The sequence below is a fragment of the Oncorhynchus keta genome, unplaced genomic scaffold (genome assembly GCF_023373465.1).
Source record: "Oncorhynchus keta strain PuntledgeMale-10-30-2019 unplaced genomic scaffold, Oket_V2 Un_scaffold_5444_pilon_pilon, whole genome shotgun sequence".
NCBI lineage: Eukaryota > Metazoa > Chordata > Actinopteri > Salmoniformes > Salmonidae > Oncorhynchus > Oncorhynchus keta.
The window spans coordinates 795001-807500 of NW_026290960.1; the positions used below are offsets into that span (position 1 = coordinate 795001).

The 12500-nt window shown below is 45.7% G+C and overlaps 1 protein-coding gene across 1 annotated transcript in view; it reads right to left on the minus strand.

Annotated features, from left to right (window-relative positions):
• myo5aa (myosin VAa) overlaps positions 1 to 12500 on the minus strand; it is a 100138-nt gene that overhangs the window by 39076 nt on the left and 48562 nt on the right. The window contains exons 7-9 of the mRNA XM_052516790.1: positions 11450 to 11531; positions 3817 to 3924; positions 1 to 92 (exon numbers count right to left, since the gene is read on the minus strand). The exon at positions 1 to 92 is cut by the window's left edge and continues 15 nt beyond it. Coding sequence (XP_052372750.1) covers positions 1 to 92; positions 3817 to 3924; positions 11450 to 11531 — 282 coding nt within the window. The remainder of the gene's footprint in view (positions 93 to 3816; positions 3925 to 11449; positions 11532 to 12500) is intronic.

Below are 12500 nucleotides of genomic sequence, written 5' to 3' on the forward strand. Positions count from 1 at the left end.
GTCAGAGTCTCGGTCCTTGATCTCCACGTTGCCCAGATGTAAGATGGCAGCCAGGACCTGGAACAGCCCCTTCTGGTTCAACTCGTTGATGCCTGAACACAAATACACACAAAACAATACTATCAAAATCAACACGACACTAAAAACCAAATGGGACTGAGAGTAAATGTGGTGTGGTGTTTGGGTGTGACCTAGGACAGTAGGGTAGGTTAGCGCTTAGAGCATTGGTCCAGTACCCGAAAGGTAGCTGGTATATATTACCTAGCAGTGAGAAGGAATGTCAGGTGTGTGTGTGTATATATATATTACCTAGCAGTGAGAAGGAATGTCAGGTGTGTGTGTGTGTGTATATATTACCTAGCAGTGAGAAGGAATGTCAGGTGTGTGTGTATATATTACCTAGCAGTGAGAAGGAATGTCAGGTGTGTGTGTGTGTGTATATATTACCTAGCAGTGAGAAGGAATGTCAGGTGTGTTTGTGTGTATATATTACCTAGCAGTGAGAAGGAATGTCAGGTGTGTGTGTGTGTGTGTGTATATATTACCTAGCAGTGAGAAGGAATGTCAGGTGTGTGTGTATATATTACCTAGCAGTGAGAAGGAATGTCAGGTGTGTGTGTGTGTGTATATATTACCTAGCAGTGAGAAGGAATGTCAGGTGTGTGTGTGTGTATATATTACCTAGCAGTGAGAAGGAATGTCAGGTGTGTGTGTGTGTGTGTATATATTACCTAGCAGTGAGAAGGAATGTCAGGTGTGTTTGTGTGTATATATTACCTAGCAGTGAGAAGGAATGTCAGGTGTGTGTGTGTGTGTGTGTATATATTACCTAGCAGTGAGAAGGAATGTCAGGTGTGTGTGTATATATTACCTAGCAGTGAGAAGGAATGTCAGGTGTGTGTGTGTGTATATATATTACCTAGCAGTGAGAAGGAATGTCAGGTGTGTGTGTGTGTGTATATATTACCTAGCAGTGAGAAGGAATGTCAGGTGTGTGTGTGTATATATTACCTAGCAGTGAGAAGGAATGTCAGGTGTGTGTGTGTGTGTGTATATATTACCTAGCAGTGAGAAGGAATGTCAGGTGTGTGTGTGTGTGTGTATATATTACCTAGCAGTGAGAAGGAATGTCAGGTGTGTGTGTGTGTGTATATATTACCTAGCAGTGAGAAGGAATGTCAGGTGTGTGTGTGTGTGTATATATTACCTAGCAGTGAGAAGGAATGTCAGGTGTGTGTGTGTGTATATATTACCTAGCAGTGAGAAGAATGTCAGGTGTGTGTGTGTGTATATATTACCTAGCAGTGAGAAGCAATGTCAGGTGTGTGTGTGTATATATATTACCTAGCAGTGAGAAGCAATGTCAGGTGTGTTTGTGTGTATATATTACCTAGCAGTGAGAAGGAATGTCAGGTGTGTGTGTGTGTATATATATTACCTAGCAGTGAGAAGGAATGTCAGGTGTGTGTGTGTGTATATATTACCTAGCAGTGAGAAGGAATGTCAGGTGTGTGTGTGTGTGTATATATTACCTAGCAGTGAGAAGGAATGTCAGGTGTGTGTGTGTGTATATATTACCTAGCAGTGAGAAGGAATGTCAGGTGTGTGTGTGTGTATATATTACCTAGCAGTGAGAAGGAATGTCAGGTGTGTGTGTGTGTGTGTGTATATATTACCTAGCAGTGAGAAGGAATGTCAGGTGTGTGTGTGTATATATTACCTAGCAGTGAGAAGGAATGGCAGGTGTGTGTGTGTGTATATATTACCTAGCAGTGAGAAGGAATGTCAGGTGTGTGTGTGTGTGTGTGTGTGTGTGTGTGTGTGTGTGTGTGTGTGTGTGTGTGTGTGTGTGTGTGTGTGTGTATATTACCTAGCAGTGAGAAGGAATGTCAGGTGTGTGTGTGTGTATATATTACCTAGCAGTGAGAAGGAATGTCAGGTGTGTGTGTGTGTATATATTACCTAGCAGTGAGAAGGAATGTCAGGTGTGTGTGTGTGTGTGTATATTACCTAGCAGTGAGAAGGAATGTCAGGTGTGTGTATATTACCTAGCAGTGAGAAGGAATGTCAGGTGTGTGTGTGTGTATATATTACCTAGCAGTGAGAAGGAATGTCAGGTGTGTGTGTGTGTATATATTACCTAGCAGTGAGAAGGAATGTCAGGTGTGTGTGTGTGTATATATTACCTAGCAGTGAGAAGGAATGGCAGGTGTGTGTGTGTGTGTATATATTACCTAGCAGTGAGAAGGAATGTCAGGTGTGTGTGTGTGTATATATTACCTAGCAGTGAGAAGGAATGTCAGGTGTGTGTGTGTGTGTATATATTACCTAGCAGTGAGAAGGAATGTCAGGTGTGTGTATATATTACCTAGCAGTGAGAAGGAATGTCAGGTGTGTGTGTGTGTATATATTACCTAGCAGTGAGAAGGAATGTCAGGTGTGTGTGTGTGTATATATTACCTAGCAGTGAGAAGGAATGGCAGGTGTGTGTGTGTGTGTATATATTACCTAGCAGTGAGAAGGAATGTCAGGTGTGTGTGTGTGTATATATTACCTAGCAGTGAGAAGGAATGTCAGGTGTGTGTGTGTGTATATATTACCTAGCAGTGAGAAGGAATGTCAGGTGTGTGTATATATATTACCTAGCAGTGAGAAGGAATGTCAGGTGTGTGTGTGTGTATATATTACCTAGCAGTGAGAAGGAATGTCAGGTGTGTGTGTGTGTATATATTACCTAGCAGTGAGAAGGAATGTCAGGTGTGTGTGTGTGTATATATTACCTAGCAGTGAGAAGGAATGGCAGGTGTGTGTGTGTGTGTATATATTACCTAGCAGTGAGAAGGAATGTCAGTGTGTGTGTGTGTATATATTACCTAGCAGTGAGAAGGAATGTCAGTGTGTGTGTGTGTGTGTGTATATATTACCTAGCAGTGAGAAGGAATGTCAGGTGTGTGTATATATATTACCTAGCAGTGAGAAGGAATGTCAGGTGTGTGTGTGTGTATATATTACCTAGCAGTGAGAAGGAATGTCAGGTGTGTGTGTGTGTATATATTACCTAGCAGTGAGAAGGAATGTCAGGTGTGTGTGTGTGTATATATTACCTAGCAGTGAGAAGGAATGGCAGGTGTGTGTGTGTGTGTATATATTACCTAGCAGTGAGAAGGAATGTCAGGTGTGTGTGTGTGTATATATTACCTAGCAGTGAGAAGGAATGTCAGGTGTGTGTGTGTGTGTATATATTACCTAGCAGTGAGAAGGAATGTCAGGTGTGTGTGTATATATTACCTAGCAGTGAGAAGGAATGTCAGGTGTGTGTGTATATATTACCTAGCAGTGAGAAGGAATGTCAGGTGTGTGTGTGTGTATATATTACCTAGCAGTGAGAAGGAATGTCAGGTGTGTGTGTATATATTACCTAGCAGTGAGAAGGAATGTCAGGTGTGTGTGTGTATATTACCTAGCAGTGAGAAGGAATGTCAGGTGTGTGTGTATATATTACCTAGCAGTGAGAAGGAATGTCAGGTGTGTGTGTGTGTGTATATTACCTAGCAGTGAGAAGGAATGTCAGGTGTGTGTGTGTGTGTATATTACCTAGCAGTGAGAAGGAATGTCAGGTGTGTGTGTATATATTACCTAGCAGTGAGAAGGAATGTCAGGTGTGTGTGTGTGTGTATATTACCTAACAGTGAGAAGGAATGTCAGGTGTGTGTGTGTGTATATATTACCTAGCAGTGAGAAGGAATGTCAGGTGTGTGTGTGTGTATATATTACCTAGCAGTGAGAAGGAATGTCAGGTGTGTGTGTATATATTACCTAGCAGTGAGAAGGCATGTCGTGTTGTGCACATCTCTTTAGCATCGTCGACTCCATCGATGACCGGGTTCCGGCCCTGATTGGTGCAGTGGAAGACATCAGCACTACCTGCATGGATGGACACACACACACACACACACACACACACACACACACACACACACACACACACACACACACACACACACACACACACACACACACACACACACACACACACACACACACACACACACACACACAGTTAATCAGTAGCCTATAGAAAGTATTCTATTCAACTGTTTAGAGCAGCTGCCCAGGAGAGTACTGCTACATTAGGGTCACTGGGATCACACAGGGCCACATCCTGACCTGATGTGGGTGTGACACATTGAATACTCTTACTAATACGTGCACGCATAAACTGTGTACACACACACACACAAGACAAAGCCTTCTCTAGACTAAAGCAACCATAGCCTGTTACCTGGCAACTCAGGGCTGATATCACCGTGACAACACCTCCATTCTGGGGGTGTGTCTCTGCCAAGAGGCCAGCTGAGAGAGACTAGGGCAATGTGTGTTTGTGTGTGTGGCAGAGATGAAGTGTGTCTAACAGCAGATGGTGTGTGTGTGTGTGTGTGTGTGTGTGTGTGTGTGTGTGTGTGTGTGTGTGTGTGTGTGTGTGTGTGTGTGTGTGTGTGTGTGTTCACAGGTGGAATTAAGGAATATTTTGAGGAGAAACACGCAGCCTTGTTAGATGACACACACAGTCTCTTTCTGCCTCACACCCAGGGAGAGAGCTAACATGATCTCTACCTCAGTCTATCTCTGCGGGCAGCTGGGCACCTCACACCCAGGGAGAGAGCTAACATGATCTCTACCTCAGTCTATCTCTGCAGGCAGCTGGGCACCTCACACCCAGGGAGAGAGCTAACATGATCTCTACCTCAGTCTATCTCTGCGGGCAGCTGGGCACCTCACACCCAGGGAGAGAGCTAACATGATCTCTACCTCAGTCTATCTCTGCGGGCAGCTGGGCACCTCACACCCAGGGAGAGAGCTAACGTGATCTCTACCTCAGTCTATCTCTGCGGGCAGCTGGGCACCTCACACCCAGGGAGAGAGCTAACATGATCTCTACCTCAGTCTATCTCTGCGGGCAGCTGGGCACCTCACACCCAGGGAGAGAGCTAACATGATCTCTACCTCAGTCTATCTCTGCGGGCAGCTGGGCACCTCACACCCACAACATGACCTCTGATCTAACAGGAGCTCTACTGTAGTTAGTATGACCTCACAGTTAATATGACTCAATATGGCTGAGGTCTGTCCTCACATTTATTGTTTACAAATACACTGTACTACTTCCTCTACCCCTGTTACACATCTCACCTATGTGATCTAATATGGTTGTCTATGATCACGGAGAATGACTGGGCGCCATTTTGAATGATCCAGGTGTCATTTATTGAATTATTGATCCTGAATTTAATTCCACTGCCCTACCAATTGCTTCAAATCAAACCTTTTTTGTCACATGCGCCGAATACAACAAGTGTAGACCTTACCGTGAAATGCTTACTGACAAACCCTTAACCAACAGTGCAGTTCAAGAAGAGTTAAGAAAATATTTACCAAATAAACGAAAGTAAAAAATAATAAAAAATGAACACAAGAATAATGAGGCTATATACAGGGGGTACCAGTACCAGGTCAGTGTGTGGGGTTACAGGTTAGAGGTGACTTGTACATGTAGGTAGGGGGGGAGTGACTATGCATAGATAATCAACAGTGAGTATAGGTACAAGACAAATGGGGGGGTCAATGTAGTAATCCGGTGGCCATTAGACTAGTTGTTCAGCAGTCTTATGGCTCGGGGGTAGAAGCTGTTAAGGAGCCTTTTGGTCATAGACTTGGTGCTCCGGTACCGTTTGCCGTGCGGTAGGAGAGAGTCTATGACTTTGGTGAATGGAGTCTTTAACTATGTTATGGGCTTTCCTCTGACACCGCTTATGTAGGTAGAGTCACCTTAATTAACTCTACCTACATGTACATACTACCTCAACTGCCCCCGCACACTGACTCTGTACCGGCACCCCCCTGTATATATTGACTCTGTACCGGCACCCCCCTGTATATAGTCTCCACATTAACTCTGTACCGGCTCCCCCCTGTATATAGCCTCCACATTGACTCTGTACCGGTACCCCCTGTATATAGTCTCCACATTGACTCTGTACCGGCACCCCCCTGTATATAGTCTCCACATTGACTCTGTACCGGCTCCCCCCTGTATATAGTCTCCACATTGACTGTGTACCGGCTCCCCCTGTATATAGTCTCCACATTGACTCTGTACCAGCTCCCCCTGTATATAGTCTCCACACTGACTGTGTACCGGCTCCCCCTGTATATAGTCTCCACATTGACTCTGTACCGGCTCCCCCTGTATATAGTCTCCACATTGACTCTGTACCGGCTCCCCCTGTATATAGTCTCCACATTGACTCTGTACCGGCCACCCCTGTATATAGTCTCCACATTGACTCTGTACCGGCTCCCCCCTGTATATAGTCTCCACATTGACGGTGTACCGGCTCCCCCCTGTATATAGTCTCCACATTGACTGTGTACCGGCTCCCCCCTGTATATAGTCTCCACATTGACTCTGTACCGGCTCCCCCCTGTATATAGTCTCCACATTGACTCTGTACCGGCCTCCCCCTGTATATAGTCTCCACATTGACTCTGTACCGGCTCCCCCCTGTATATAGTCTCCACATTGACTCTGAACCGGCTCCCCCCTGTATATAGTCTCCACATTGACTCTGTACCGGCTCCCCCTGTATATAGTCTCCACATTGACTGTGTACCGGCTCCCCCTGTATATAGTCTCCACATTGACTCTGTACCGGCTCCCCTGTATATAGTCTCCACATTGACTCTGTACCGGCTCCCCCTGTATATAGTCTCCACATTGACTCTGTACCGGCTCCCCCTGTATATAGTCTCCACATTGACTCTGTACCGGCTCCCCCTGTATATAGTCTCCACATTGACTCTGTACCGGCTCCCCCTGTATATAGTCTCCACATTGACTCTGTACCGGCTCCCCCTGTATATAGTCTCCACATTGACTGTGTACCGGCTCCCCCTGTATATAGTCTCCACATTGACTCTGTACCGGCTCCCCCTGTATATAGTCTCCACATTGACTGTGTACCGGCTCCCCCTGTATATAGTCTCCACATTGACTCTGTACCGGCTCCCCCCTGTATATAGTCTCCACATTGACTCTGTACCGGCACCCCCCTGTATATAGTATCCACATTGACTCTGTACCAGCTCCCCCTGTATATAGTCTCCACATTGACTGTGTACCGGCTCCCCCCTGTATATAGTCTCCACATTGACTCTGAACCGGCTCCCCCCTGTATATAGTCTCCACATTGACTCTGTACCGGCTCCCCCCTGTATATAGTCTCCACATTGACTGTGTACCGGCTCCCCCTGTATATAGTCTCCACATTGACTGTGTACCGGCTCCCCCCTGTATATAGTCTCCACATTGACTCTGTACTGGTACCCCCTGTATATAGTCTCCACATTGACTGTGTACCGGCTCCCCCCTGTATATAGTCTCCACATTGACTCTGTACCGGCTCCCCCCTGTATATAGTCTCCACATTGACTGTGTACCGGCTCCCCCCTGTATATAGTCTCCACATTGACTCTGTACCGGCTCCCCCCTGTATATAGTCTCCACATTGACTGTGTACCGGCTCCCCCCTGTATATAGTCTCCACATTGACTCTGTACCGGCTCCCCCCTGTATATAGTCTCCACATTGACTCTGTACCGGCTCCCCCCTGTATATAGTCTCCACATTGACTCTGTACCGGCACCCCCCTGTATATAGTCTCCACATTGACTCTGTACCGCTCCCCCTGTATATAGTCTCCACATTGACTGTGTACCGGCTCCCCCCTGTATATAGTCTCCACATTGACTGTGTACCGGCACCCCCCTGTATATAGTCTCCACATTGACTCTGTACCGGCTCCCCCCTGTATATAGTCTCCACATTGACTCTGTACCGGCACCCCCCTGTATATAGTCTCCACATTGACTCTGTACCGGCTCCCCCTGTATATATTGTTATTCTTTACTGTTCCTCTTTAGTTACTTGTTACTTTTATCTCTTATTCTTATCTGTATTTATTTAACTGCATTGTCGGTTAGGGGGTCGTGAGTAAGCATTTCACTGTCTACACCTATTGTATATGGAGCATGTGACTAATACAATTGGATTTGATATCGGTCCTGGATTGCAGGAAGCTTGGCCCCAGTGATGTACTGGGCCGTACGCACTATCCTCTGTAGCGCCTTGAGATCAGATGCCGAGCAGTTGCCATACGGGGATGCAACCATACAGGATGCTCTTGATGGTGCAGCTGTAGAACCTTGTGAGGATCTGGGGACCCATGCTAAATCTTTTCAGTCTCCTGGCAGGGGAAAAGGTTTTGTCGTACCCGTTTCACAACTGCCTTGGTGTGTTTGGACCAGGACAGTTTGTTGGGGATGGAAACTTGAAACTTTCTACCGACTCTACTACAGCCCCGTTAATGGGGCCTGTTCGGCCCACCTTTTCTTGTAATCCACGATCATCTCCTGTGTCTTGCTCACATTGAGGGAGAGGTTGTTGTCCTGGCACCACACTGCCAGGTCTGACCTCCTCCCTATAGGCTGTCTCATCGTTGTCGGTGATCAGGCCCAACTGTTGTGTCGTCAGCAAACTTAGCGATGGTGTTGGAGTCGTGTTTGACCACGCAGTTGTGGGAGTACAGGAGGGTACTAAGTATACACTCCTGAGGGGCCCCAGTGTTGAGGATCAGTGCAGCAGACATGTTGTTGTCTGCCCTTACCACCTGGGGGCGGTCCGTCAGGAAGTTCAGGATCCAGTTGCAGAGGGAGGTGCTTAGTCCCAGGGTACTTCGCTTAGTGATGAGCTTTGTGGGCACTATGGTGTTGAACACTGAGCTATAGTCAATGAACAGCATTCTCACATAGGTGTTCCTTTTGTCCAGGTGGGAAAGGGCAGTGTGGAGTGCGATTGAGATTGCGTCATCTGTGGATCGGTTGGGGCGGTATGGGAATTGGAGTGGGTTTAGGGTATCCAGGAGAATGCTGTTGATGTGAGCCATGACCAGCTTTTCAAAGCACTTCATGGCTACCGACATGAGTGCTACGGGGCTGTAATCATTTAGGCAGGTTACCTTTGCTTCCTTGGGCACAGGGATTATGGTGGTCTGCTTTAAACATGTAGGTATTACAGACTCGGTCAGGGAGAGGTTGAACATGTCAATGAAGACACTTGCCAGTTGGTCCGTGTATGCTTTGAGTTCAAATCCTGGTAATCAATCTGGCCCCGCAACTTTGTGAATGTTGACCTGTTTAAAGGTCTTGCTCACCTCGGCATCGAGAGCATTATCACACAGTCAACAAGGACATCTGGTGCTCTCGTGCATGTTTCAGTGTTGCTTGCCTCGAAGCGAGCATAAAAAGGCATTTAGCTCGTCTGGTAGGCTCTCGCCTGGGTTTCCCTTTGTAGTCCGTAATAGTTTGAGCCCTGCCACATCCGACGAGCATCAGAGCCTGTGTAGTAGGATTCAATCTTAATCCTGTATTGATGCTTTGCTTGTTTGATGGTTCGTCTGAGGGCATAGCGGGATTTCTTAGAACTCTTGCTCTATACTGCCCCTGTTGGAGAAAGTGCGTGCCCATAGTAAACTGAAAATATTTTTCCCCAAAATTGCTAATATATGCATATAAAAACTATTATCGAATAGAAAACACTCTAAAGCTTCTAAAACAGTTTAAATTTTGTCTCTATGTAAAGCAGAACCCTCAGGGCATGCATTCTCCCAAATGCTCTCTTGTCATGGAAAAAGTTGGCCCAACTTTGACGTCATCTCACACGCACTTCCCAAACAGCTACCGCTCTGGGAACAGTCTGTACGTGTTCAGCGCGAAGCCTGCTTTCAATGGGGCTTCTCATTGTGAGAATCGCGCGCTCACGGGAGTTTGAGCGAGCCGAATCCTCTCGGCCAAGCGAAAAAAAAGGTGACTGTTACGCGCGCTCTGGCCGGGTGATGTATTTTCTTCAGGATCGATTAAACGACGTGTGTGTTTCTGTTCGTCCTCAAGATTTCTGTGCACCTTTATAACATGTTAAAGCTTAATTATGAACATAGTTTGACAAGTTTACTCAACATATAATATGTAATTTCGACGTTTTGGTGCGCATCCACTTGAATTTTGCCTACATTTCGACCGAAATGTGGCTATTTTGAGAACCGAAAGACGCAGACTTGAAAACTAAACGCTGGTTTGGTAAGTATAATCCCTTCCAGGTCTTTTGATGGAAGAACAGCTAAGGTAAGGGAATATTTATGTGGTAAATTTGGGTTTCTGTCGACTCCAAGATAGAGGAGCGATAATGCTAATTTTGGAGCGCCGACTCCTAGTATAGCCTAGTGAACCTGTAACGTTAAAAATAAATGTAACACAGCGATTGCATTTAGAAGAAGTGTATCTTCCTATACATATGTAAAACATGCATATTTAGTCACAAGTTTATGATGTGTATTCCTTGTTAGCTGACGTTATCTGCCGGAGCTATCGGCATTTCTCCTGACATTTTAGTAGCATTTGAACGATGCATCATTGTAAACAGAGATTTATGGATATATATTGCAGATTATTGAAAAAAAAATGAATGTACTGTGTAACATGTTATATTACTGTCATCTGATGAAGATTTCAAAAGGTTAGTGAAATGATTTTTCTTTTAATCCTGCGTTTGTTGATTGCATATTTTTTCCTACTTGGCTATGCAAATGAGCTATGTCTGTGGTGGTGGTTTGACATAAATATGTGCTATGTTTTCGCTGTAAAACATTTTAGAAATCTGACTTGCTGGGTAGATAAACAACTTGTTTATCTTTCATTTTAGCTATTTTACTTGTTAATGTGTGGAGGTTAAATATTTTTAGGAATATTTTTTCGCATTGTGCGTTATGCTAATGAGCTTGAGCCGTAGTCACGAACCCGGATCCGGTATTGGTAGACTATGAGGTTAAAGGCGCCCAGTTAGTGTCTCGCTCCTTGAAAGCGGCAGCTCTAGCTTTAAGCTTGATGTGGATGTTGCCTGTAATTCAAGGCTTCTGGTTGGGATATGTTCGTACGGTCACTGTGGGGACGACGTCGTCGATGCACTTATTGATGAAGCCGATGACTGAGGTGGTATACTCCTCAATGCCATTCAGTCAAACTGCCATCCCAGAAGTCGCTTGTGCTGACTTCAAAATGAAGGGCGTTGTACAAAACAAATTTATCACCGATTGGATCGTATCAAAGCCAATGACATGATTCATGAACGCTGGGCTAAACCCATTGGTTTCCGGGACCAATCAGAACGGTTAGAATGTGTTCACATTCTATGTATTGAGGAAGGAAAGCAAATCCAGACTCGTGGTGGAGAAGAAACGCTAGTGGGCGGAGCCATGCATGTGGATGGTTGTCAGGCTAATCAATGAACAAATAGCTTAGGAACCGTCCAACCATCCAATGGAGAGTGTTTGTGTCTTACCTAGCTTCAGATTCTTGAACTCTGGTAGATGGGAGGACGCACACAGCTGGTAGAAGATATGATAGTTCCTCTCCTCGTCCGCCTGCACAGACAGAGACAGACGCACACACAGTCAGGAAGTTTCAGGTAGTGTATGTTCTATACAGCCAGGATATTCCAGTGGTGTACATACAATAGAACACTGTCATGCTGTTTAGAAACTGGTGTAGTTTTAATGTTGCAACATTTCCACCACAGACTAAGACACACACACCCAGGTGCTGTTGCAGAAGGGTATGTGGGGAATGTGTGTTGCAGTACAGGACTCACAGCAGCTTCCTCAAGTCTGGGAAGACATGCTGTACTCCACTATCCTCATCTCAATACACCTGTGTGTTTTTGTGTATCTGTGTGTGTGTGTGTGTGTGTGTGTGTGTGTGTGTGTGTGTGTGTGTGTGTGTGTGTGTGTGTGTGTGTGTGTGTGTGTGTGTGTGTGTGTACACTTTCTAAGTTGTGCACATTCCTGATTCGTCTCAGCAGTGTGACCTGGATCAGATCCACACAGAGAAAAAAGACAAAGAGGGAAAGAACGAGAGAGAACGAGAGAGAACGAGAGCTAGAGGGAGATGGAAAAAGGAAGGACGACTACTCAATAGGCTCTTATCAGTAATGAGCTGGACACGGAAGGAAGGACAGAACAGGACACAGAAGGAAGGACAGAACAGGACACGGAAGGACAGAACAGGACACGGAAGGAAGGACAGAACAGGACACGGAAGGAAGGACAGAACAGAACACGGAAGGAAGGACAGAACAGAACACGGAAGGAAGGACAGAACAGGACACGGAAGGAAGGACAGAACATGGAAGGAAGGACAGAACAGAACACGGAAGGAAGGACAGAACAGAACAGGACACGGAAGGAAGGAAGGAAGGAAGGAAGGAAGGAAGGAAGGAAGGACAGAACAGAACAGAACACGGAAGGAAGGAAGGAAGGACAGAACAGAACACGGAAGGAAGGACAGAACATGGAAGGAAGGACAGAACAGAACACGGAAGGAAGGACAGAACA